The sequence below is a fragment of the Quercus suber genome, unplaced genomic scaffold, assembly GCF_002906115.3.
Source record: "Quercus suber isolate HL8 unplaced genomic scaffold, Cork oak 2.0 scaffold_566, whole genome shotgun sequence".
Taxonomy (NCBI): domain Eukaryota; kingdom Viridiplantae; phylum Streptophyta; class Magnoliopsida; order Fagales; family Fagaceae; genus Quercus; species Quercus suber.
Genome location: NW_027070011.1, coordinates 413,295 through 439,580, shown reverse-complemented (window position 1 = coordinate 439,580; position 26,286 = coordinate 413,295). Strand labels below are relative to the sequence as shown.

General features: G+C 33.2%; 3 protein-coding genes across 7 annotated transcripts in view; 2 read left to right on the top strand and 1 right to left on the bottom strand.

Annotated features, from left to right (window-relative positions):
• LOC111991617 (uncharacterized) overlaps nucleotides 1-1,895 on the top strand; it is a 5,673-nt gene extending 3,778 nt beyond the window's left edge. The window contains exon 2 of the mRNA XM_065764523.1: nucleotides 1,296-1,895. Coding sequence (XP_065620595.1) covers nucleotides 1,296-1,736 — 441 coding nt within the window. The 3' untranslated portion in view covers nucleotides 1,737-1,895. The remainder of the gene's footprint in view (nucleotides 1-1,295) is intronic.
• Nucleotides 1,896-8,734: 6,839 nt separating this feature from the next.
• On the top strand, nucleotides 8,735-14,916 carry LOC111991603 (TSL-kinase interacting protein 1). Of its 3 annotated transcripts, XM_024023399.2 has the most exons (9): nucleotides 8,735-8,846; nucleotides 10,671-10,728; nucleotides 10,825-10,966; nucleotides 11,292-11,515; nucleotides 11,596-11,825; nucleotides 11,905-12,136; nucleotides 12,542-13,036; nucleotides 14,264-14,383; nucleotides 14,483-14,916. In XM_024023399.2, exons 3-9 carry the CDS (start codon nucleotides 10,840-10,842, stop codon nucleotides 14,573-14,575), a joined length of 1,521 nt encoding a protein of 506 aa, XP_023879167.1. In that variant the 5' UTR covers nucleotides 8,735-8,846; nucleotides 10,671-10,728; nucleotides 10,825-10,839; the 3' UTR covers nucleotides 14,576-14,916. The 3 variants fall into 3 exon arrangements, 2 of the variants coding, with proteins under 2 accessions (XP_023879167.1, XP_023879162.1); XR_010625343.1 differs by lacking the exons at nucleotides 10,671-10,728; nucleotides 14,483-14,916 and adding an exon at nucleotides 13,549-13,793 and having other exon boundaries at nucleotides 14,264-14,374; XM_024023394.2 differs by lacking the exon at nucleotides 10,671-10,728.
• A 3,937-nt stretch (nucleotides 14,917-18,853) lies between these two features.
• Nucleotides 18,854-24,863, bottom strand: LOC111991624 (crossover junction endonuclease EME1B). Of its 3 annotated transcripts, XR_010625344.1 has the most exons (7): nucleotides 24,545-24,863; nucleotides 22,929-22,992; nucleotides 22,693-22,811; nucleotides 22,216-22,305; nucleotides 20,587-20,701; nucleotides 20,316-20,407; nucleotides 19,234-19,348 (listed from the first exon to the last, which is right to left on the bottom strand). XR_010625344.1 is itself a non-coding variant. In XM_024023415.2 (6 exons), exons 1-6 carry the CDS (start codon nucleotides 24,562-24,564, stop codon nucleotides 19,169-19,171), a joined length of 588 nt encoding a protein of 195 aa, XP_023879183.2. In that variant the 5' UTR covers nucleotides 24,565-24,746; the 3' UTR covers nucleotides 18,854-19,168. The 3 variants fall into 3 exon arrangements, 2 of the variants coding, with proteins under 2 accessions (XP_023879183.2, XP_023879189.2); XM_024023415.2 differs by lacking the exon at nucleotides 20,316-20,407 and having other exon boundaries at nucleotides 18,854-19,348; nucleotides 24,545-24,746; XM_024023421.2 differs by lacking the exon at nucleotides 20,316-20,407 and having other exon boundaries at nucleotides 19,231-19,348; nucleotides 20,595-20,701; nucleotides 24,545-24,750.
• Nucleotides 24,864-26,286: the final 1,423 nt, after the last annotated feature.

Sequence of the window (26,286 nt, the reverse complement as noted above, 5' to 3'; positions counted from 1 at the left end):
TTTTTTTTTTTTTTTTTTTTTTCCAAATTGTGTATGTTGATGAAGTCAATCAGTTGCATTCAAGGCAAATAGGTACTTTTCAGGATGATTTTAAATGTAATCTTTGAATTAAGCTGTAAGTTTGGTGGAGGAAAAAAGTCTTGGTTTGAACCACACAATCCTATGATGTGAGGTAATGCGCTGAAAATCATGCACATGCGAAGTGCATTTTTTTAATGTTTTAAGTGTCTCTAGGCATTTAGTTGCTGATGTGTTGGTTTAATGGGCCTCCTGTTCAATTTTTTCCTGCTGTTTAGTTGCCGAGACTCTCCCAGTTATTGTTTATGATGTTGTTGCTCTTGAAAGCGTCTCTTCTTGTTGACCTATGTAATTCTGTTTTGTTAGTTTTAATGAATTTTATTTCCAAAAAAAAAAAAAAAAAAAAAAAAAAGGTGGTTCTAGGCGTGCATATGTCCAATGCACAACCCTTGTCAGCGACTGATGGGAAGCAACAAGTATTTTCATATATTTTAAATGAAAATATTGGGCTTGAGTTTTTTATTAGTCCCCCTACCCAAATTTCTCCACAGTTGGTTTTTATTTGTGATTTAGATTTAAGGTGTAATTTATGAAGAATCGAAAATTGAAATCCCCTGCCCTTGTGTGCTCTTAGAAAATATTTAGGGTCCTCTCCTATCTGGCCACCCTCCTCTTGGATACATAGCCCACATCTGGGAGTAATGAAAGAAAGAGTTATGATCTGTGTTGTCTAGAAGCTCCTAAGTAAATTAATTCCTAGTGCCGTACTTGTACATGTTAAAATGATGCTTTCATGAAAAAATACAAAATAACATGATAAAGGGTAGGACCATATCCAAGCCATCCATTCCCAAGACATTTAGGCTTTAGCAGAAAACAATGCGTCTAGTAGACTTCTCTTATCACCCCAGGTTGCTGAAGATGATATGAGAAATGTATATGATTTAGCTGTCTTCCAGTGTTTTAAAATCTCTGGATTGCTAAATCCAAAAGCCAGATTCATATTTGCACTCAAGTCTACACTACCAAGATGGCAAGGCTCAAGCCATGTTTATTTAATTGGAAAAAAATATGACAAAAGGTCATCTATTGGTGCTATCTTCTCTCGTGTAGATTTTACCATGCTGGAATCATTAAGAGATGTTCTTTTATTTTTTGCTGAATCATTTAATTGTTCTTCAGCAAGGAAGGTCTTAGCTGCTTTGATGACCTCATTTCTGGTTTTGCCCAAATCCAGGGAAGGAAAAAAGAAGGATTGTATCTCTATGGCAAAATAAAGTGACTTCTTGATTGTTTATTTGATTTTTCTGCAGAATGAGCTTGAATATGGAGCAGATGAGCCTCCAATGTCCCCTAGGCTTCCATTTCAAAACCAGCATGGCCCAAATGCCAACTTAACCAATTTGGGAGCTGCCATCTCTTCTAGCCCTTTTGGGCCGGCAACTGTTGGGCAGGGAGTTCGTTCTGGGCAATCTGATAATCAGGGTAAGAACTCTGTATTCTCAAATGCTCTATCGAGCCCTGTTCGTCGGAGTCTTCAATCCTATCAGCTAGCACAAGGTGGTTGCCATTCAAACAATACTATGTCATCTGGAAATGGACCCCGCAATAATGAGGCAAACTATGCTCATCACCATAACAGGGATACCAACTCACCAAGTTCTAATGATTGCATGGACATGCATGCAGATAGTCCAGGTCATGATTTTCCATACTGAAAATATTGGTCAGGGAAAAAAGGTAAAAAAGAAAAAGTTATAAAAAGAAAAAGAAATGTTTCCCTGCTTGAATTTCTGTTTGATGTAGTCTTGTGTGATCAGAGATGTTGAAACTACTGCAAATCTAGAAAATTTCAATTTTTATTTATTTGTTTATCATTTCTGGTCACAATTGTTTGTTTGATATGAATGTAGGGGCTAATGAAAGAAGTAACAAATGAAATATAGCAATAATTTCAATTTGTAATATTGTGTAACCTGTGCAAAACTCTCTTGGACTTGCAAAAGTGAGAGAGTGAGAGCTTCATGCATTAGTTACTACCTTTTGGGGAAATTACATAAAAAGACCAATGGTTTATGCCTTCTTTTAGATTAGGTTTTGGCTTTTTTTAATTTTGTCAATTAAAGACCAAACTTATAAAATTGTTTCGATTTGAAACTCATGTCTTTGTTATTCATTTTCACTGTTCTGGAATGGAGCATAGAAAAAAAAATAATAAATAAAAAACATTGATAAAATTGTGTTTCACCTTGGTGACTAGTTTTGGTTTTCTAACAATTTCTCTATATAATCACTCTCCATCATCTCTAATCAATGTCAAAATCTTTTTTTGATCAGTCTAATCAATGTCAAATTGATTTAGGAATAAATTCCAAGTGAAATGAAGACTAAGCGTGAGTTTGGATTGGATGTTTTGCCCAATCCATGTGTTTTGTGTTTTTTAGTGGGTTTCATGGTTAATGTTTACTTTTTCACTAAACTCAGCAAAACATAGATTGCAATGCATTTTTGAGTTCTATAATATTACTCGCACTTTTAAAAATTATTTTGTTACAATATTTTTAACAATAAGTTTTCAGTTTTTAGCAAATAAACGGTATCTAAACACACTTTAAGGGTCTATTTGGTTAGCTGAAAAAGTAGCGTTTTTTGTTTTTATATTCAGTTTTCTGTAAGACTCACCGTAAAAAGCTTGTTTGTATAAGAACTTGTACTCAATTTTCATTTTCAATATTCTAAAAGTTGGATTTGAATACAAAAAATAAACACACTTTTTCAGCATTTTCATTTTCATAGAAAGTGACTGCAATGACAATTTCATAAATATTGTGAAAACGTAAAAGGTCCCACTTGATCGATGTGAGTGTGTGTAAGTGAAAAAGGTAACTTAAAAAAAAAAAAAAAAAAAAAAAAAAAGCCAATCGTATATATGAATTTTATACTCAAATTTCTATTCAAAATAACTTATCAAACACCTTTACACATAAAAATGAGTCATTTTTTTTCTATTCAATTTTAGAATTTGAATTAAAAAAAAGTAAATGAAAAGTGAATATATCACTTTTAGAACCAACATGGCCTAAATCAGTGGTTCTCACTTTCTTTGCTTTTGTTTTTGGTTCAAATTGAAATAATTTTTTAAAATATAAACTTTAATTGATAAAATTAAAATTGGGATCCACAATCACATGGTGTAAATGTATCCTTTCCAAATGTGAAGGAATTTTTCTTCAAAAATTGTCTTCATTTTCTACTTATCTATAACTACTCTAGTGGTTCTCACTATTCTTCCCACGTTTATTGATGAAGTAAAGCTTGTTGGGATGGAAGGGTGAGCACTGCGAGCAATTTATTGAAGTGCATAACATAGCATATTGAAAAAAAAAAAAAAAAAAGAGCGTAAAATAGCGTTAGTAAAAGTAGTAAAAATGATTAAAGAATTAATATAAATATTATTTCATTCAGTTCTAATAAAATGGGGAAAAAAATAAAATTTGTTGATTCTTATTAATTTATTGGGGATTATAATTGATTTAAAAAAATGGCAAATGAATGAAAAAAAGGGCTTGCAAATTGAAAGTAGGCAAATTAAAAATATTTAAAGTCAGATAATTTCTATGAAGCATGCTTATGCCTACAAGTTAGGAGGTTATTATCATTAGCTTATACTAGTTATTGTATATAAATAGCCTAATGAGTTTCAAGTCAATCTCTCAAATTATATAATTGAAAGCCTATTATCATTAGCTTATTGGAGAAAATGGGCTTTTGCACTTTTTTTTTTTTAAAATCAGCACTTTGCCTAATTTTTCAAATTAATTAGGAGAATGCTCCTGTTTTGAAACTCGATTTTTTTAAAATTGAGTTTCAATTTAAAACTCAATTTTGGACAATCGAGTTATAATAAACTGAAAATTAAAAAAAAAAAAAAAATTTATGGAGCCTTATAGTGGCGTTTTGGAACTCGAGTTCCATGCAAGTTTTTTTTTTTTTTTTTTTTTTTAGTTTGATCATCCTATATCTATAGTGGGTTTTAAGGAACCTATAGTAATGTTGAAACTCGATTTTGAGAAAATCGAGTTTCAAAATATGACATTTTTCTAATTAGTTTGAAAAATGAGGCAAAATGTCCGGATTTTTTGTGCAAAATGGGCAAAGACCAATTTTCTTCATATAAATAGCCTAATGAATTTCAAGTCAAGCTCTCAAATTTTAAAATGGAAAGCCTAGCCTACCAATAAGTGCGATTGATGTATTAACAAAGCCTAAGGAATTTCAACTCCTTTTTTTTTTTTTTTTTTTGAATCATTTTTTTTTTTTTTTTTTTTTTGAAAGACAAGGAATTTCAACTCCTAAATCATATAATCGAAATTCTAGCCTATCCGCATACCCTGTTCCAATAGAAAAAAAGGCTCCTTTTATTTAACTTATTGATCTAGCTTTAAAAAGAGGTTTTTTGCGTCTTGTGTGACAAGCATATTCTTTCTTTTTTTTTTTTTTTTTGAGAAGAGTGTGACAAGCATATTCTAATAATTGTTTGCACCCAAAAAAATAATTTTAATATTATGTCAATATAAGCCTCATGTATGACAAGTGGCACAGAAGGTCTGTGTAAATAATAGTAACATTGGAAAAGTTAAAGCAACACATGAAAAATCAATTATTAGAAAAAAGTATCAAAGCCAAAGCAAGAAAGTTGCTGAGAAGCAACTTGAAGATTCAGCTTCTGCAGATAAGGGTTCAGTTGCAGAGCAGGTGGAATTGCACTCATCCAAGCAGATTGAACAGACAAAGTCTACAAGGAATCAAGCATCAAGTTACCAAGAGCAAGAAGTGTTGGATATTTTTATAAAAAAATATTATATTTATTTTAATACTTATTTATGTGTATCAATTATCCCTTAACGTCAGATACGTTGATCGCTAAATTTTAAAATTCAAATATGTGGGGTCTGTTAGTTAAAAAGGTATAGGAATCCTCAGAAGTGGGCTCGGGGCCAAGCGGCCCAATCCAAGGACGCTTAGCTATCCGAGGATAGCTTAAAAATTTTTTTGTTAAAGGGATAGTGTAGGAGAAAGGAGTGAATATTGTATATGGTGGCATAACGCACGTCCGAAGACACCAAAGTCCGAGGTGAATGTAACTTTCATTTTATTCAGGAGACTCCGCAAAGTTGTATCTGAACTGGAAATTGAGTGTAAACCTAAGGAGGAGTCGGGGAAGGTAGCAAATATCTTCCAAGGCAATCACCTCCACATTAAATGCTTTCCAGCTAATCCTCTGGCCACATTAATGTAGAGGTGATACCTAAACAGTGACTAAGCAGCTTTATGGCCACTGGGCAAAAGTTCCGGTAGGTGCTGGATGGGACAGAAAGGAGCTCCAAAGATAAGAACTACACGTGTACGATGGAAATGGAGGAGAGAACGGAGTATATAACATAGAAACGAATGAGATAAGGGAGGAGATTTTTGATAAAAAAGAAAAGAGGAAGATAAAGGAGAGAGAAAGGCGAACTGAAACCTAGCCAAGGAGAATTTTTCTCATTCAATCAACCTAAAATATCTCTTGTTACTTGATGAGTATGGCCTTTCCTGTCAAACAGTACTAGTTCTTGTACCCATACTCTAAAAATTTATTGTTTGGGCTTGTTGGGCTGAAAACACATTCATACTCTGGGTCCAATCCAAATTGAGTCCCTACAAAATACAATTCAAAATTTGAATAGTTTTTATCAATGGTTTTAATTAGGAAATTTATGAAAATTAATGTGAATTTTAATACTATATATTGCCAACTTTTAATATACTTTCATTTATAAATTTTTGCTTTAAAACGTTTCTTTTAATATATTTAATAGTAACATTATAGATAGAAAGTATCAAATATTGTACAACTATATATTTATATAATTTACTGTTGATTGGTTATAGCATTATATATTACTTTTCATTCTTAGTTGTAATTATTGTATATGGTTTCAAAAGAAAGTATTAGTTGATAGCTAAAAGAGAGCCATGTTACGAGCTCTAATTTTGTTTTTTATGGCATTATGACGCTAAAAGACAAACTTGATTTGCCTAATAACTTATCTCACCTCAACATGCTGTAATTTTGTTTTTTATGGCATTATGACGCTAAAAGACAAACTTTTTTTTTTCTTTTTTTTTTATTTGAGAACCGACGCTAAAAGACAAACTTGATTTGCCTATTAACTTATCTCACCTCAACGTATATACTTTGGCAAGAAGGTTTGACCGGTTTGTATATAATATACGTATAAAAAGGAAGCTATTCATTACACATTGATTTCAACAATTTTATGATCATTTAAAGTTTTTAAGTTAGCAAACGTTTTTATTTTTTTTGCTAAGGACAAGCCACGGGTCTAGCTTTATATATATATATATATATATATGAAAAGAAATATCTAGCTTTATATATATATATATATATGAAAAGAAATAAAAGTTTAAAATACTTTTTTTTTTTTTTTTTGAATTACAAAGCTGCAGATTTTTAAAAAACAATTTTTTATTGTCTTAAACACTTACAATCTATTGCTTCTTACTACTCACACAAATATTCTATCTTTTACAAAATTTTTTGGGAAAAGAAGGTACTATAGAGAGCTTATATCCTACAAGCAGTGTAGGCTCGCAAGGATAATCAGTAAAGGTGGCTGGGCTGTTGTATCATGGGGCAACATGCAGAAACTATTTGTCTAACTACATCGGATATACCGTTGACAACATGATTTGTCTCAAGATAGTGACTTGGTCCACGTCTCATCTCTGCAACCTCTTTTTGGTAAAATCAAATTGTGTAATTTCCAAGGAAAATTCAGGTATTATCTCTTCTTTATTTCCAACAAGAAGCATCAAGTTGTCAAGAGAAAACAGTGAAGTTGACTAAGAAATTGCATAAACGGCAGTGTAGTTTATGTTCTGTAAATAAGACTTGCACACTCAATGACTTGTAGTTTAGCCATTAGAGTTAGTTCTTAATTCACACGTGTCTTGATTCGTTATTCTGCTAATTCATGAGTTTGTTAAGTTAGTTACAGAGTGTGCGCTTGCATCGCGGTAGGCGTTTTGTGTTTTTTCGTGAGTCTTGTGCACTGTTCACAGACTAGCAAGTATGGAAAAACATAAATGTAACTTTAAAAGTGGGTTCCATAGGCACCATTCATTGTTTAAAAATGATTTTGTTACAGTATTTTTAGTAACAAGTTTTTAATTTTCAGCAATAAACAGTATTTAAATACACCTTCGTGTTTCTTAGGTTTGTATATATAGTGTAAAACTCAGTTAATGAAAATCAAGAAATCAGTTTTACCAAATTGCAAATTTCTCACAAAAAGCGTATTAACTAAACGTTTGCTTTTTGGAAAGCTAAAAAGGAATCGTGGGAATAAATGTTTAATAAAAAGGAGAATGTGTAAATAAAATAAAGATACAAAACATCCGAATCAACATATTTTTGCTTATATATTAGTAGTGACAAGCTGACAACTTTAACCTTAATAGTAGAATGAAGTTAGTGTGTGTATATATATATATATATTTATTTATTTATTTATCATTAGTAGATTGAGTAAGGACTCTTATTAAAGATCATATTACTTATATTTCAGCAATGCAAAATGGGTTTTTCATTACTTAAGTGTGAATTTTTTTACTTGTAATTTCATCGTAATATAAAGTCTTTTAATAGAGGCAATTCTAAACTCACTTGAGGTAGATTATGTGTAAAAGATTTAGAGGCAATTTTGAACTCACGCCACATAACTTTGCGAAATTATATGTAAAATAAATACTATATTTTATTAATATTATCAAAACCGTCTTAATGATTAGTTTGCCACTTCAAACTTTACTAAAGTTTCTTCTAAAGTAATTTAATTACTTTCATAATTAAGTTATCTTATTAATTGAGTCTCATGACAGAAATTGAAATAGGTTGATTAAGGTATCTTTATATATATATATATATATATTAGAAGTCATCTATCAAAGATTACTTTCATTATAAAAGATAAAAAGAAATCATTCTTTCAGGAGTGAAAAAAAAGAGGGAAAAATAAATATATTTTTGGATTTTTTCCCTATTTTATATTTTAAATATTCACTTTGACGAAAATTTTCAAACGATAAAGAGTCAAATAAAAAACTGACTGAAAAATGAAGGATCAAAATGAATTTTTTTTTGACACGTAAAGAGTAAAGAGCCAATATAAAAATGAAATAAACACGAAGGATTAAAATGCAAATTTTGAAATGTAATGGGAAAAATGAAAATAATCCAAAATTTTAAGGGCAATAAATGTAATTTATTTATTTATTTTAAAATATAGGTACGATAGAATTTTAACCTATAACATTTACTCTATAATGATTACTTTTTATTATCAAGTCAATACATTAATTAGTTTTTAATATAGGCAAAATTTAAACTCCAAATAAAAATAAAAATAAAATTTTATCAAATGAGCTAATTAAAGCCTACTTAAATACAAAAACTCTACTGCAGTTTTTTCTGTTTTCATGGGCTGTTTCCTTAAAAGGTTACAAAGCTCACAAATCCAAAACCACTCTGAACTACTGGACTTGGACTTGGAGGCCCAAGTTCAATAAAAGCCCTATTTTTTTATATTTTTTTTTAATTTTTGGAAATAATTAAAATTTTGAATATTTGATTCTATAATATAGAGGCGGCACTTATAAATGAAACCGACTCTCTTTCTCTCTCTCACCCAAATCAAAAATAAAATTTGATATTTCATTCCCGCCAAACTCAAAATCTCTGCAGTCGACTCTCTATTCAGGTACGCGATAATTCGAAACTCAAATCCTTGATTGTATTTGAATTGTAATTGATTTTGCGAGAGATTCGATCATAGTGAATTGTGTTTGTTTGCTTGTTTAATTTCGATTCTAATTTTTGGTTTTTCAAATTCTGCGAATATATACGTGTAGTGCTCGAAACCCTAGGGTTCGTGGATTTGTTGTGGTTTTAAGTAGTGGCCGAAGCCCTAGCTCGCGACGCGATTTACACTTGAGCTGTGCCACTGAAATTAGGGTTTCTGGTCCGTACGCCAAATTGATCTCGTAAAAAATATACCTTGTTTGGGGATTTTTGATTTTTCTGTGTTTGATTGGTGTGCTTGCTATACTATAACGCTGTTTTTAAGATGTGAGTTCAAATTGAAAAATAGGTGAAATTATACAATTAGTTCTCAAAATTTTAGTTAAGTTTTATTCCAGTATTTGGAATTTACAAAATTTTTAGTCCAAAAAAAATTGTAAATGTAAAACCTAAGGGGGAATTATAATGGGATGGGTGTTCATTGGACTGCTTGGCTGGTTTTTGAGGATTTTTTGCACAAACTGCTGCTGCACCATATAAGCGGTTTCTATAAGTGCAGTTGGATGGCTGCTAAGATGGGTTGCAACTTGTGGTGGCTGTGGGCTGTGGCCAGTGGTAGAGAGAGAGAGAGAGAGAGAGAGAGAGAGAGAGAGAGATGAAGTTTGTTGGCTGTGGTCGGTGGCCTAGAGGGACATCTGAGGGGGGGTGAGTGATTGCTGATAGAGGGACATCTGTGGTTGGTTTGGTAATTGCTGGTTTTTCAAAATAAAAAAACTCCTCTGATGGCTGAGTTGAAATTGACTTTTATTTTTATTTTAAAATCCGGCCAACAACTGCCATCAACCAAGTTGGCAGTTGACAGGGGTGGTTGGTGCGGCTCGGCTGAGGTTGGTTTTGTCGGTGTCAGTCATATTCTAGACATCCCCTGTAATAAAAAGCTACGGAAACCAGAAGGACTAATTACATTTTTAATTTTTGAGCACTAAATAGGAACTTTTCAAATTTCAGAGATTAAAATAGAACGAAGGACCAAACTTCTACTTTTACCATTTAAAAAAAAAATGGGTATGTGGTTTCTGAGGTTGCTCTGTATATGTGTTATAGGGAAAGAGATATGGTGAAAATAGTTTAGAAGGTCTGAACCCTGAACTGGTACTGCAAACTGTGGTGTGTTTGAAGATCACTTACTTATCCAAAAAAAAAAGATCACTTAAAGTGTATGGAAGACTTGAAATTTGTAATTTTTGGGGCATGGTTTGTCAATTGGGTAGGTGTTGGGAATTTGGAATATATTAGTCTGTATATTATGCTAGGGCCTATTTGATTCACACAAGCTTAAGCTAATTAGTTCTAAGTTAAAGGAGTTGAATGAGAAAACTGGAGTATTGAATTTGTATTGCTGTTTCTGAGTTCAAGGAGGTATAGATGATAGATTAATGCAGAAGGGGTGGGTTTGTTCTTCCAGGGACTATTTGTATTTGGTTTGTGTGGTTGTGATGAGGAATGTGAAATTTTTTTAATTCCCAGGAAGTCAAAGTTTTCTCTTACTATTTAATTTTGTTTTGGATTAGGCTCATTACCTGCTCCTTTTCAAGAGCCTTGTAGTTCAATTGGTGCCTCATGGTATTTTCAATAGAGACATCTAGGGTTCAAATTCCCCCACTTCCAACTGTTGATGTATCAAATAAAAAGAAGTTAGTTTTGGATTGGGTTTGCAAGTCATGAAGTACTCTATATGTTTATTGTCTTTATAGCATTTAAACTCCCCTTCCTTTTTATATAGTTGTAACCTGATCATGGTTCCAGAAAAATTAGAAGCAACCCAATATGATGCTCATGTGGTAAATGTTCTGATCTTTGATTTCTGATGGTCTGGAGGCTTGGATCTGAATTATTATTAATTTACAAGAAGGATGATGAATTATTATTATTAACAGGAAAGTTGAATCACCATGAATACGGCTAGACAGCGAACCAAAAAGACAGATAAAGCTCCCTCAAAGCGTATTGCAGACGTCAGTCAGCCTGGTGCCAAGAAATCTGCAAAGAGAACTGGGGGGCAGAGTCACAAACCAGCAGGTGAGGCATCACATTTAAGTTTTAGACTTGAATCGCTTTTAAGCAGAATGCTATTTTTTTTCCTTTTTTTTTCTTCATCAATGTCTAAGTTGTATTCACTCTATATACCATGTCATTTACTGAGTTTTTCAGATTTAACTCACAGATGGACTTGTTAGTTCTACACTTCTACTGTGGTTGGGATTGAATTATATGCTTGGTTAGGAAGGGAAAATATTATCAGATGAAAGGGACAAATGGACAATAGTTTCATGTATCTTTTGCATTCGGCTTGGTATAGTTCACTCCTACGTAATGCGTAACTTCTTGAACCTTCTTGTTTCAGGGAAAAGTGAAGAGTTTTTGGTTAAAAGTGATAATCAATCTCCTCTTTCTAGCACAGCTGTGGAAAGACATACGGATTTTCCAGATGAAAGGAGAGCTGTTTCAGAGAAAACAAAAAGGTCACCTCTACTCGAGCTTTATCCAGGACAATCACTTCTTCCTTCTGCAAAGATCAAGTTGCAGCTTTTCCCAATAGATGAAGACACATGTGTGGGCCTGGAAAAGGTTAAATAGAGAAAAATGAATGTTTTGAACTGTTACATATTTTAGAAATTTTAATTGTTTTATTTATAATTTTCTTGTAGGATGGATATCATCCTTATTTGGAACTTACTTTAAGTGTTCGGAAGAAGATTTCTTCTGTGCTTAAGCACCTAAATAGCAAGTGGGGTGGTTCAAGTATTGCTCAAGGGGAGCCTATAATTTTTCCATACAACATAGCGGAAAAACAGGCTGGATGGACATTGAATGACAATGATATCAGTGCAGGAGATGTCTATGAAATTATTGGAAGACCTGCAATTTTCCGCTTAAGGTATAAGGTCTAGTCATTTTCTCTTTTTATAGGCATTAGATAGTTGAATGAAGTTTCTGACTTGTTTTCTCTTTTTAAGGTATGGATGGTTATGTTCTCTCGTGCCTAAAACTTTTGGTGAGCTTTCTACGTCAATGCCCTTTTCACAATCGGAGGGCACACTGAAAAGTTTCAGCACTAATATGGAGAGCACATATGGCATAGGGAGACAATTTGAGGATAAAAGTGAAGAGTTTAAAGAAAACAATGTAAGTGAAGTAGCAGCTGCAGTTGTGGCTGAGAAGATTGTTAATGGACCAGTTGATCTTGTGGTATATTTTCTGCTCACCCTTTATGTTTTGGTTTTGTTTTTGGATGTTTCTCTTTGGCTAAAGTTATGGAATTTTCTATATATTATGATTAACATTTAAATGAGAATTTTATTATTAAATGTGGATATGGATTAAGCATTTATAGTTCCGCAAAGAAATATACATGTTGATATATTAAAATGATAAAATAATATTTGGCATCTGATTCTAGCCTTTTTATTCAGATGGTGAGAAATATGTATATGAATTGTTTTATAAAGTCTCATTTAGTCTTTTGAATTGGCACTTGCCTAGTTATGATGCCATAACACATGGTTCTATGCTCCTAATTGTAGATGCAGTTGTAAATTAGGCTGTCATAAATTTTAATACTTTTCTAAAATTTGCTCATTTTGTTCTAACTAGGATAATGAACCGAGAATAGATGATGGCCTTGGACAATCATCAGCCCTGTGGGCTGATAGTCAAAGTAATATAAGCATTGGAGGCCTTCTCTCTGAAGCGTCCATACAGGGAAAATTTAAGAATTTTGATCCCATCACTGATTGTCTACCTAATATTAGCATTGGAGGACTCTTGTCTGAAGCATCCTTACAAGGCAAGTCTGATAACCGTGATCCAAATTCATTAGGGAGCAATGCAGGCTTGCAGCTGACTCAACCAATATGTGATTCGTTTGATGCTTATATCGCTGCCCAAATAAATTGTCCTCAAGGTCCAAGGTTATCCACTCAAGATTCACACTCATCTATATTAGATGCTGAAGAAACATGCCATGCATTTCCTTGTAAAAAATTCTCATCCTCAGGGAAAGTTGTTCTGCCTTTGAGTGGAAGTGCGTTTACTGCAGACTGCAGCCAGGATGCCAGTTCCAAGTCATCCAAATTTCCTAAAACTGAGGTTTGCTCAATTTTATTAACATGTTTTATGCTATATTGCAATGTTGAAAAATTTGTGACATAAATATGCAGTTGTAATGCTTACAGGTTCAATAGTGAGATAGCTTTCAATCCTCTTCATCGTATGATACTTGTATTTAAGCAATATGTATGTTAATTTTTTCATATAAATCAAACACCAGATTAATCATAAGTGGATTTCTGGATTTTCTTTTAGTCAAGAAATTTTTTATGGTGAAATCTATATGTACTTTACAAATTGAAGTTGGGTTTTTTACATAAATCACGGTTTTGTATAAAAATTGAAATCCAGGAATTTGTTGAAAGACATGAAATTTGTAAGAAATGTTTAATATATTTAACGTTACAATTTTTTTATATATCGAATTCCAAAGAGTGTGCTGGAGATTATAACATTGATACAAACGCTGGGTGAGGTATCATTCTTGTCTTGCTTATGTGAGTACCTAGAACTCTTTGAGCATTGATTATTCCCCGTCCCACACACACCAGGTAATTACAGTCAGGAATCCCTTGAGGGTGGCCCCAAAATGTTGAACCAAAGACCTCATGGGGGAACCACTAAACACTTGACCAACGTCTTGGGGTTGCATGAGGTATCACTTGTTCCTTGATGAAAGAGGACTGGGGGACTTAAAAAGAAGTCTCAATGATACGCATGGACATTTTGCATTTGGTTTGGTTATTCAGGACCGTTGGCTATCAACCTTTTGAATGTGAAAGAATAGATGTAACAGGTGATGATTCCTAAACAACCGTTAGGTAAAACTTTCCAAATGTCTCACATTTAGGAATAGACTAATTTTGTCATTCATGGTTTAGATCATCGGGTGAGGATATTTTTGGCTATGGCTTTCACAGTTTTGAAGTGGTTGGGATAAAGGCTTTAGGAGGCTGTTAGCCATCAATAGTCTTTTGCATTTTTGGCTCATTGATCTCATCAGTGCAGTGAGAAAACTTCTAAACTGGCCAATAGCACCTGTAAATACCCCTATGATTTTATACACAAGGTGTATTTGGATTATCTTTTCTTTTGAATAAAATTATTTTTACTTGTTTTAAAAATAAATAAAAAACTAGTTGGGATAAAGGCTTTGTAAGACTTGAAACAGCATAAGACTTGTGGGCTTTAAGTTATTAGTGCCCACCTTATTTGCATCTTAATAAGTTCCAATAAGTGTTTTTAGTGTTTATTACTGTTATGCAGGTCAACAATCAAGCTGGTTTCACACATGATCATGCTCGTCAAGAATCTGAAACAGATCTGTTGCTGTGTTCTCGAACATATAATGATGAAAGCAGTCTTGGGTTGTCAGGCATTAAATGGGTACTTGAATTTGTTACTGAAGTATTCTATTGATTCTTAATGGCTTTGTGAATAGTAAATTTGATTATTATTATTATCTTTTTTTATTGATGGCTACAGACGGACTCTCGCGGACCCTTTGATCTTGGTCTACCCATCTCTCAGAAGCTTATCAGTGGTGATAGTATTAGCATCGGTAGATTTGTTAGATAGCTCTAGATGAGTTCTAAAATTGCTTCTGTTGGAAGCTGAAATGTTCCCGATGAAGATAAGAAAATAAAGAAAACAATGAAACTAACAAATTTATAAGCTTTAGTTGATGGCTAGATAAATATTGCAGAATATTAATTTGCAAAATTGCATTTTTGAGGCTTTGCAGTATCACTTACTGAAAAATGAAACAATTTTTTTGCAGTGTCTTAGGTTGAATTAGACAAGTAATTTATGCAGCATCTGGAAGAAAATAACAGTACTTGGCTATTATATTGATTTTTGTATGTGTATATACAACTTAATAAATGAATATTTAGGTTACTTATTTGTGATTGGTGATATGTCTATTTGAAAGTATCATTTGTAAATTTTGTTGTATTTCTGGCATCACTCTTAATAAATTTATTTATTATGTTTTTTATGTGGCATTAATTACATATATTGTTACGTAAATTTGTATGATTTTTTTAATAAAATTGGTAATTGTTTTTGCATTCTCCACTTTGTATCCCAATTCACCTTATCAATTACAATTAATCACCCCAAAACACGTGTTACAAGAAATGTCTCACTACTCAAAGTTCTAGTGACATGAAATTTGAGTTGTTTGGTGTTCTCAAAATTTTCTTAAATATAAAAGGTAAGGAATAGTTAATCGTGAAGAGAGACTCTAGATGTGAAATAAATAAAGTGTACGTTCTCATAATTTGAGCCTTTTGAGGTGTTCAGTGTTCAATGGTTTTTTTTTTTTTTTGGGGGGGGGGGGGGGTTGTAAGCGTTCAATGTACTTGGCTACTAGCCTCCGTTTGGATTGCACTGAAAGTGCATTTGCGCTCAATACAATGAGTTTTGTGCATTATTTACGAGACTTACAAGTTATTTAATTCAGTAAATTTTTTTCGAAACTGGGTTTCACGGTACTATTTACACATTAAAAAATTATTTTGCTATAGTGTTTTCAGTAATAAGCGGTATCTAAACAGATTATTGATTGTTTTTTGTATGTATGTATTCATAAATAAAGTGCTTGGGAATGTAATATTTAGGTAATAGTTATTCTAGGAGCACAATCAATTTTATGTCCATTTTCACAACTATCCTATATGCAAATTGTGATTGGTTGTTTGTTATTTTTACATAAATCAATCACTTTTTTTTTTTTTCACTACTCACAAATCACATCAGATTATGTATCAAATTGGAGATGATTGGAAATTGTGTTTCTCAAAAAAATGTGAACAAGATAAGGCAACTCTGAAGATGTTCTCTATAGCATAAACTCATACTAGAGAATGGTATATTGCATTAGATCATTATATATGTACTTACCAACATGGCAACATGACATGTTGCCCCAGGCTTCAGCTTTGCGTGTCCCTGCCTATTTGGTTTTCTTAATTCAGTTAAGAAACTTAAGGCAGGAATGAATCTCATATCTCTCACTATTAATAACAGAGATTATCTTACTATACATGATACACCACCCAAAATGAAGCTAGGAATGAATAATATCATGTCTCCAATACAACCCTCATAAACTTTATCAAGCTAGAACTTTGTGGATACATTTATTTTTAAATTGACTTAAAAAAAAAAAAAGTCCATTCTAAATTCAAGAACTGTGTACAGATTATATATAGTCTTAAGTTTGAAATCACATACACCCTTTGGTGTGTTCAACCAGACAAGCCTTTCTTTGATCTTCAACCATACATAGAGTAACATAAAATGATTTCATATACTCACTCATCGTAGTATGTATCCACGAACTTGCTCTTCATCCACTTGAAGCTGTTGCGAAAGGAAGACTTTAGCTTACCTTCCGTGGTGTACATGTTGTATTGTGCAACCCTTTTCCTCCTCTTGACCTCTGGATTGCCAGAATTGGCAAAGTCGTCTATATTATTGACACTAGGACCATTGAAGCTGTATGACTTGGACCTGTCATCAAAGGCTGATAGGATGTCTGAGTAGGAGTTTGAGTAGTGCCCAGGAAATGATTTGCTCTTCTCCATGACCTATGATGTTACTTAATGAGGAGGCCTTTGCCCCAAGTTCCATTTTAAAGGAAGAGATACTTGGTTTTGGATATCATGCAGGATATTGATACATTAGTGCGGTGTGCATGGGCAATGATAATGGTTTATTTTATCATTAAGTAATTGAATTAATCAAATTCGTTCAGGGTAAGAGATAGTGCTGATTGGATGGGAAAACATGAATTCGACAGATGGTGGCAGACAATAAGCACAGGGTCGGGTGCTCAAATAATGCCGTATGATGCAGCAGAAGTATCAGAATATTCCAGTGCAATTTTCTGATGTGTTACCTTGTCCACAATTTTGTGTTATCTAATTAGCTCCACTAGAAACGTTTCCTGTTATTCTGTTTACACCAAAAAGAATATCATTTGGCTTGATAGTAAGAAACAATTATGATGGAGCAAACGTCGCACAAGTTTAAATCCTACTGAAGTTTGTTGTTGACCTATTTACACCAAGAAGAAAATCATTGGTCTCTTCACTTGATAAAGAAGAGCAATCCTATTATATATATATATATATATATATGGTCATGATGAATGTAGTCTAAGTCATGGTACAACTTGGATACCCAAAAAAAAATCATTATATAAACCTCTGAGTCTGACTTCTCATTATTTTGTAATGAAGTCTAGTAAGCAAGCATTCAAGTGCTTAATAGATTAACTTAGATATGCAAATTATAAACTTTTTGCGACATGATATGAGCAATTAGTTTAGTGTATATCTAAATAAAGGAAGGATATTCAAGCTCCTGAAGACTTGAAATGTATTGGACACACTACCAATGAGGTTTACCAACAAATATTATACTGGCTTTAGTGTTCATCAAAAAAATTATACTGACTTTTGTTGTTAAGAGACACTGCCCCATTAGTTGTTAAGCTTAGTTTAAGGAGAAGAGTCGATCAACCTATTAAATGTAAAGTTGAAGTCTACTCTTAAAAAATTGCAGGATACTATAAATTTTACTTCTTCCTTTGTGAAAAGAGCAATTTGTATTTTCACTGCAAGTTGAGAATAATGTGGAGAGGTTGAAATCTCTAACAAGACTATTGTGGAAATCTATATTATCTTTTGATTTAGAAAATAAAGAAGATAAAACAAAAAAGAAATAAGAAATTTAAAAAATTGGGTTTATTTTTTCAAGTGGAAGTTCAGCGATAAATTATTATAATAAATTACTAATTGTCCAAAACTTAAACATTTAGGAGATGAATTATCATAATATAAATTACTAATTGTTCAAAACAAAACTTAATCGTTTAGGAAATGATGACATATTTGCAGTTGGCATGAGGCTATGCTCATCATGACACGTTACAAGACCAATGGTAACCAGATATGGTGGCAGAAGCTATTCGTGAGAATATGCCACCATTTATTTGATTTGGGTTTCAAATAGTGGTGGGGTATACCAATTTTGGTTCTGGACGTGTCCATGGGAGGTCGGCCTAGTGGTCATCAACCATGATTACATTACAAATTGCCATATTGGTGGTGAGGCCCACACGGCCCAATTGGATTGCGGAATACTCAACCTCGGCAAGTGTAACTCCCACTTGATGAAAAACTACTATTTTACTCCAACGGCCATATTTCCTTTATTTTTGGCACAATGGTATTATATTTTCCCACAATAATTAAACCCAATTTGTGGTGAATTACAGTTAGTTCAATAAGTAAAGTCTTTGATGGTTGAATAAGAAATCCGAAGTTCAATTTCTGCCTCCATCAAAAATTGATTAGTATTTTGGTCTAATGATAAAGAGTTATCATTAAGAACGGACGTCATAAGTTAACTTTCTAAAAAAATGTGACTTATTGATAAATATAGTCATATGATTAAATTTAACTTTAAAGAAAAATAAGGTACAAGTACAACACCTAAGTTTTTGGTTTTTTTTTTTTTTTTAATCTTATTTGCTTAAGAAAAAGAAAAATCTATTATATTAGATGGACTATGACTACACAAGCCATGGCCCTTGCCATAAACTTTTTTTAAGGGACTAATGGTTCTAATTAAAAAAAATTATAAATTTTTTTTAAAGTACTGCTGGCATTAGGAAATACAGATTTTTTATTTTTTATTTTTTTTTATAATATTTATAAATAGTGATATATTAGAGAGAAACAAAGGAGACCCTACTTTATCTCCAGCTTGAGGACTAGAACCCAAGTAGGAAGAAAGAAGATGAGTTCATCCAAATTACAAAAGGCAGCCTATCACGCCATATTGTGAGACAAAAAATTTACATTTCTTAGAACAAAAATGAAATTCCAACAGGACAAAGATTCTAAATCCTCTTTCAGTTCATAGAAGGAAGCAAGGAGCTAAGGGAGAGAGGAATGTATATGTAGCAAAGCTTCAATGCCACCTTTACGAATCTCCTACGAAAATTACATATTGAAGCCTATGTTGGACAGCAAGTTTAATTGCTTGGAATTGCACCTCTAAAATGTCTCTCTCAAATAGAAAGAAGAAAACAATAACCTCTAGCTTTGTACAATATATTATAGATGATAGGAAATGTATACAATGTTGAGTTAATTAAGATGATTGACATCTGAAGAAATCAGCACCATCCTCAACATCATCAGTCCTGATGCTTCCGCTTTGTGCCATAAGTATTCTGTACACTCTCTTTGAACAAACCTCACCTAATCTTCTGTCCCCACCAATCAGTCCTTCCGTTGTCAAGTCCTCGAGGAGAAATTCCTTTTCATGCACCTGTCATTTGATACAATATCCAAATGCAAATTTTAAAATTTTTTTCTTTAAGCAGAGGCAAAAATTTGAAGGTCATCTTCTTGACAACCAACGTATAACACGTTAATTTTGAAATAGGAAGCATCCATTGTCCTAACAGTAACACTCCCTATCTATATAACACTACGGTCTGAGTTGCAAGATGTATATGCCCTCAAGTCTTGGGAATATGGAAAGATAAAAAACAAAACTGACAAACTTTATATTTCTCATTTCTATATTACTACTTTAGCAAATATTATAATTGAATATCCACTCTTTTTTTCCGGTTTCCGAAATCAATTGATGGTGTCAACAATATTTTTTATTTAATCTGCATGGAAAAATTCACAAAGCTATTTGCAAATCCCATCCAGACGAACCAAAATGGGTCCAGATCACTTAAATTTTAAACAGAAAATTGTAAACTGTATATTTATTCCTTAGAAAAAAAATCCTTGACTCACTGTGTCAGTGAATTACAATGACTGCCCTTGATTCCCAAACAATCCTTGAAAGGAACAGCCAAATTGAGGCCTAGAACAAAATTTCGCTCACCAAAAAAGCCAATTGAGAGTATTTCAAAATATGCAATAAATGTGCCACACTGCCACTAGCAAAACTAGCCTCTCAAATATATAATATGATTCAAACAGACAGACATAAATAACTAAGGCATAAACTGTCAGAAAAGCACAAGAAGGGCTCATTTAGAGGTCCCATGGAAACTAAAGTTTATTAAAATAATTCTGCATTTCCTTGAGATCGCTTTTCTGATCATATACAATAAGTTGAGGGGATTGATTAGATTTCTGCCAACAGCATTTAGAAGATTAAAACGTTTTCTCTTTGTAAGTAATGTATTCGTACTAAAATAAATGTTCATATCCAGTGCACAAAGCTCTCACTTTTGTGAGATCTAGGAGAGCTAATTGGTAGGCAGCCTTACCCCCAGTTATTTTTTGGAGAGGCTGATTCCCGAACCTGAACTAGCGACATTTAGCTTTTGGTGGAAGACCCCATTGCACCAAGACCCAACCTCTAAGAAAATGTATTAGTACTATATGTACAAAAAAGCCATTCAATTTCCATGGGCTCACCAGACGCACTGATATTGAACAGTGTAATATAGGCCTAAAGAACGGAATCAACTCAATTGAAGGACTCAGCTTATTTGCTACAAGGTCAATTAAAGATAAAAACATGTTGGTAATGTTTACCGATTTACTTGGATCCATGTAGACACTCAGAAGAGATTTCATGGTGGGGTACTTCTTCCCAATGGCAATAGCAAATCGTGGCTGTACCTTTGGAATTGATACCAAAGCTTTCAACCTGGATGTTTAAAGCAAATTCATTATTTTTGGGAGGATAAGTAAAATAAAGTCAGAAACACAAAAGATGAGCCACATGTATAAATTAAATAAAGACATTAAAGTATACTGATTAGCAAATTAATATAACATAGAAGTACGTTAAACTCCAAATAATAATACTTTTCTTTCCAGAGAAGCTATGTCCTAAACTTGGGTTTAAATTATTGGCTTAGTACACAAAGCAGAATGTTAAACAGTCTTATTCTTTTTGTAAAATTGGGTTACCATATTCTTCTTGCAACTTGATAAGTTTCAATTTACTCTTTCAGATGAAGTGTCACAAGGCCTTATATACAAAAGGATATTACATCTGGTCAAGGCCTTATCAATAGCCAATTCATCAACCCCTTGGAAACAACCTAATCCAACACAAAAAAGCCTACCAACCTCTGTACACAGGACATCCCTCCTCTCTTTCATGTACAACTTAAGCTAAAGTTTCATCCTCATCAACAAAATACCAAAGAAAAGTATAAACTTCCCAGGACTTTATCCCCTTGTTAGAAAATGTTTAGTGAATCCCGAAATAATTTGAAAACTCATTCTCCATAATGCAGTAAAATCTACAGGTAACTGACTCCACCCACCAAAACCAGTCGTTGGGTATGCCCAGGAGCAATCATGAAGCAATATAAAACGAGGTATGCAAATCTTTATATATAAAAACTGACAAGAGGGAGTAAACCTATGCAATATAGCCCATGTAAATCTGTTTTTTCATTTGAGAAAAAACATATATTTGAAAATGTTTTCAATAAGAACTTTCTATGAAAACTAACATTTAATAAAACAATAGGCATACCTCAACTACACGAGAGGCATACAGATCTAAAACCCAAAACTGCCCCCCAAAAATCCAAAATAAGAGTAGAAGACTAAAAGAAATGAGTATGAACTGATTCCAAAAATAAGAGCTAGGGATTATGCCACGGGAGTTCAAGGTCTTTAAACATACAACTTTCTGTCATCCACCACATCTACCACATAAGGCACAAAGACAGCTTTCCAAACCAACACAACTCTTGTACCTTCCAAACCTCCTATTTCAAGCTATAGGGGTAATGTTTCAAACGTGGTGCAATAGGCATATTCTTTTTGAGGTGTTGAACTGTTGCTTCTGCTAGATATTTTTTCAGACACCCACTACAACTACGTAGGTGAAACAAATAATCATTATTTTTATAACATATATATTCAGGAGAAGTCAATGAAGATTACATTTATTCTAAGAAAATTGAACATGTTGCAAAGTAACATTGTAACTTCTTAATGCCAGTTCTTGGATGATGAAAACAAAAGACTTGTAACATTTGATACTGAACCATAAGACAAATTATTTTTTAAAAGAAAAAGGAATTCAGCACAATTAATGAAATATTGCTGGAACATTTGAAATGCTAAGCTAGCATTTGTTGGAATCAATTGATGATTAATACAATTTGGATAAAAAGAAAAAGAGAGAAGAATGCTTACCACAAGCTCTTTTTTATTAAATTCTTGTCAACAGTGTCCTTAGGAATTAGAGATCCATTAGCATTTACAGATAGGCGTGACAACTTCTTTCTGCAGTTTATGAAAGCAAAATATAGATTCAGAATATTGACCAGCTAAATATAAACATGCCTGAGAGAGAGAGAATACACTATAATAAATTTGAATAGAATGGGATATAGATGTAAACCATTATATGGAGCTAGTGAATCTAGAAACTTATCAATAAAAGAGTCATGTATAATTATTAATCCATCACTTTATAAACTAAGTCTCTCAAAAGAAAAATTCTAATAAATCATCCAAAATTATTGTAATTTAATAATCTTGTTTGATACTTATATCTCAGGTGGTGGCCATAGCAATAAATTGAATTAAGCATGTATTCTTTTCAATGCATACTGAGAGACACAATAAGGTTCCAATCTCCACACAAAGGTACATACAGGCACTAAGTACCTAAATTGGCAGGATGCCAGGCTGGAGGTCAAACCAACAACATGTTCAGCTAGTTCAGCTTCATCAATGCATTGCCTGGAATGCACTTTCATGAAATGAGTCACTAATTTTGCCAGCACCTGTATGAAAAAATTTTGATAGCAAAAATAAATGAATACCAAAAACTGAAAAGACCAATGAAACATAGAAAGTAGATTTTTATCATATTCCTGTAAAACTTGGGGTAGTAGTTCAACCTCCTCAACAGGTGGACGTCTCCAACCATTATCATTTGATGGGTTCTTGTACTGTTCCTGTTCCCTGACATAGTGCCAAGACGAATGTTTCAGTTAGTATTAAACATCCCATAAATAAATAATAAAATATTAAAACATTATCAAGCACAAATCCAGGGGGAAAAATCCCCAATATTGAACCAAAAGACAGAGAATGGAATTTTGTAGGATTATAAATCTCTAGGTCCATCACAGTTCAGGAATCAATATTAATTGCACTATCCTTAATTGAAAACATATGTCCAAGATAAGACACAACCTAGGCACAGCTAAACCATAATATATTTTAAGTATAACCTGGTCTTATTAGCATGTGAAAAGAAAAAAGTGGAAAATATTAAATTAAAAAAAAAATGTTGAAGCTATGCCTCATTGTATTCCCAATTCCAAGGAAAATGGACATTGGATATATATATATATAAGTAAAATTGCATTAAAATAAAAATTGCAAAAGGGGCACAACACTACTGCAGGGGAAGTATGCAAGGAAGAGCCAATAAGAAAAGAAATTGTTATCCAAAAAGGACATAGAATAAAAGATATCATACATTTCAATCAGAACTTAATAAGTGACATTCTAAGCATTAATGAAGACAGAAAATTCATAGTAACAAAGAAATGGGTGAGAGAAAGTAAACAACTTTTGCTTCATTCATATGATTTTCCAGACAATGAAAACAACACTCACAGAACTAGTTGAATACTTTCAATTTCTTAACCTTACTGTGCAAAACCACTGATCTGTTGTATCTATTACACACTACAATTAAAGACATCTTTGCAACCATGTACTTGCATTAATTCACAAGATTGCCTCATATACTACCAAGCAAAATGTAATAATTATTCTTATTTATTCCAAAATTTTTGTCAAATCAAAATATTCTTTCAAAGCTTCTTTGTAAAAATTGTAATAAACTTTATTATTTAATAAACCAAATTTGTCAAAATCATAATAAATTTGTTAATAAACCAGATAAAGAGTGAGCTTGATAATCCTTTACTGATTTGTTTGGCAAGATAATGTACCAATACTAAGATTCATTATGCTTTAAGGGTCAAACTCAGATTAACCTGGTATTAAACTAGATTTTTTTCTTTTTCTTGACTGGTAGCACACACACACACACTCCAGTTTGCTCTTACAAGAGGAGGATTTGAACTAAATCTCATTGGCTAAAACTGGTTACTTTTACATCCCTTAACAATTTCCCGTGGCCTTCAATTTTGTCATACAACTATTGGATAAAACGTTCTCCATCATGCACATACCAATGCGATATACGCAGAGCTGAATTATGGGGGGTATATATATATATATATACATATATACCTCTTGTGTAATGCAGCCTGGGGCTTTCCCATAATCATATGAAAGCATAAATCATGTAAGAACTATTCTTTCTATAAGTAATGTAAGGACTATTGCAATACCTCATCTTTAAAATAAATAAATAAAATGATAAACACTCTAGGTCAAGAAGATGAAAATTCCCTTGACTCAAATACTTATCATATTCTTGAAGAGAAAAGAACAAAGGAAAGAAATGCTATATGGGAGTAGAATTCGGTCTCACCTTTTATTAATATATGCCATTAACCTATTGGTGAGGTAACAAATTGTGAAAGATGGGTAACAACTTTGAACACTGGAAACATGATCCAAAAGAGATTCATTGCTAACAAGATTACAGAATTCTTTGGCCTCATATACAAGCAATACATAAGGAATCTGTACTCCATTAGAAGAATGCTGCAATAGATTAACAAAGTTAACTTATGTCAAAAAATAGCCATAGCAACTACATGCAGGCCATAGGTGCATTGTAAAAAATATTCTCTCTACATTATAAGGGCATACAGATATGAACTCTGATTGGCAAGTTATTTAATATTCTGTTATATTTTTACTCAGAACTGTCTGGAAAGAAAACAGATAAACAGTATATCTAGGGATAATTACAATTTGCCCACCTGTGGTTTGACCCGATTTCTATGTGCCTACCTGTGGTTCAAAGTTTGACACTTTGCCCACCTGTGCTTGTCACCGTTACCCAGCCGTAACCCACCTCTCCACTCTCCGTTACTCTAACACCAAATAAGCAAAAAACTCACTCCCACTCAGATCAAAACTAGTTATCACTCCTAGAACTCACTCTCCCTCCCAAAACTCTCAAAACTTTCTCACTCCTACAACAAGCATCGTTTGAAACTCTCAATTTCAGATCCAAGCCGAGGAAGCAAGTTGCTAACAGTTGCTCCTCCTCTGTTCAGCAATGGGCTTCGATTCGCAAACTTTCCAATGGAACTGGGTTTTGATCGTGGGTGGGTTTTGATCGTGCATGCGCTTGGGTGCCACCGTGGGTTATTGAACTTGGGTTTTGAGCTTGCATGGTCCTCTGTTCAGCATCAGCAAGTAGATCAAAACCCTCTTTAGTTTTTAATTTTTGAAACCTAGGGTTTGAAATTGGGTTTTTTAATGCTTTTTTGGGTTTTTTATTCTTTCTTTGAATTTGAGTTTCTTAAACTATTCTTGATTCCATGTTTCTTCGAATTGATTCCATGTTTCTTGATTCCATGTTTCTTCGAATTTGGAAGAAAGAATTCTAAATAAAACCCACTTTGGAAGAAGAAATTTTAAAACCCAATTTAGAACCCTAGATTTCAAAGATTAAAAAAGCAAAAAGGGTTTTGATCTACTTGCAATGGCTGAACAGAGAAGCAATAATCTTGATCTTCCTCGGCTCGGCTCGGTTCGCATGCATGATCAAATCCCAATAACCTCAAGTGCAGCAAAGCACATTGCACAATGGGAGTAAGTGAGTCTTGTTGCCACAGCTGAACAGAGGAGCTGTCTTCCTCGGCTCGGTTTGCATGCACAATGGGAGTGAGTGAGTGACTGATTTTTGGGAGTGATAGTGTGTGATTTTTGGTGAGCAAGCCGAATGGAGTTTTGGGAGTGAGAGTGAGTTTTGAGAGTGTTTGATCTGAGTGGGAGTGAGTTTTTTGCTTATTTTTGTGTTAGAGTAACGGAGAGTGGAGAGGTGGGTTACGGCTGGGTAACGGTGACAAGCACAGGTGGGCAAAGTGTCAAATTTTGAACCACAGGTAGGCACATAGAAATCGAGTCAAACCACAGGTGGGCAAATTGTAATTATCCCGTATATCTATTCAAAATAACCTTTATGCCAACTCTTCTTACACTAGCAGCAAAAAGATATCAACAGATATATAAAGAAAAGCAAGAGGCAGCTCTAGGTAATAGAAACATAGACAATTCCAGAAGTTAATTTTATGAGCACCAAAGAACAGTGAGCAA

Coding starts and splice junctions, on each gene's coding strand:
- LOC111991624 (XM_024023415.2), bottom strand. CDS start 24,564: ATGGCATATATTAATAAAAG. Junction 20,702..22,215: donor TTAATAAAAAAGAGCTTGTG/GTAAGCATTCTT, acceptor TTAAACATCCAG/GTTGAAAGCTTTGGTATCAA. Junction 19,349..20,586: donor ACATGGATCCAAGTAAATCG/GTAAACATTACC, acceptor ATCAAATGACAG/GTGCATGAAAAGGAATTTCT.
- LOC111991603 (XM_024023394.2), top strand. CDS start 10,840: ATGAATACGGCTAGACAGCGAACCAAAAAGACAGATAAAGCTCCCTCA. Junction 12,137..12,541: donor ATGGACCAGTTGATCTTGTG/GTATATTTTCTG, acceptor TGTTCTAACTAG/GATAATGAACCGAGAATAGA. Junction 13,037..14,263: donor CCAAATTTCCTAAAACTGAG/GTTTGCTCAATT, acceptor ACTGTTATGCAG/GTCAACAATCAAGCTGGTTT.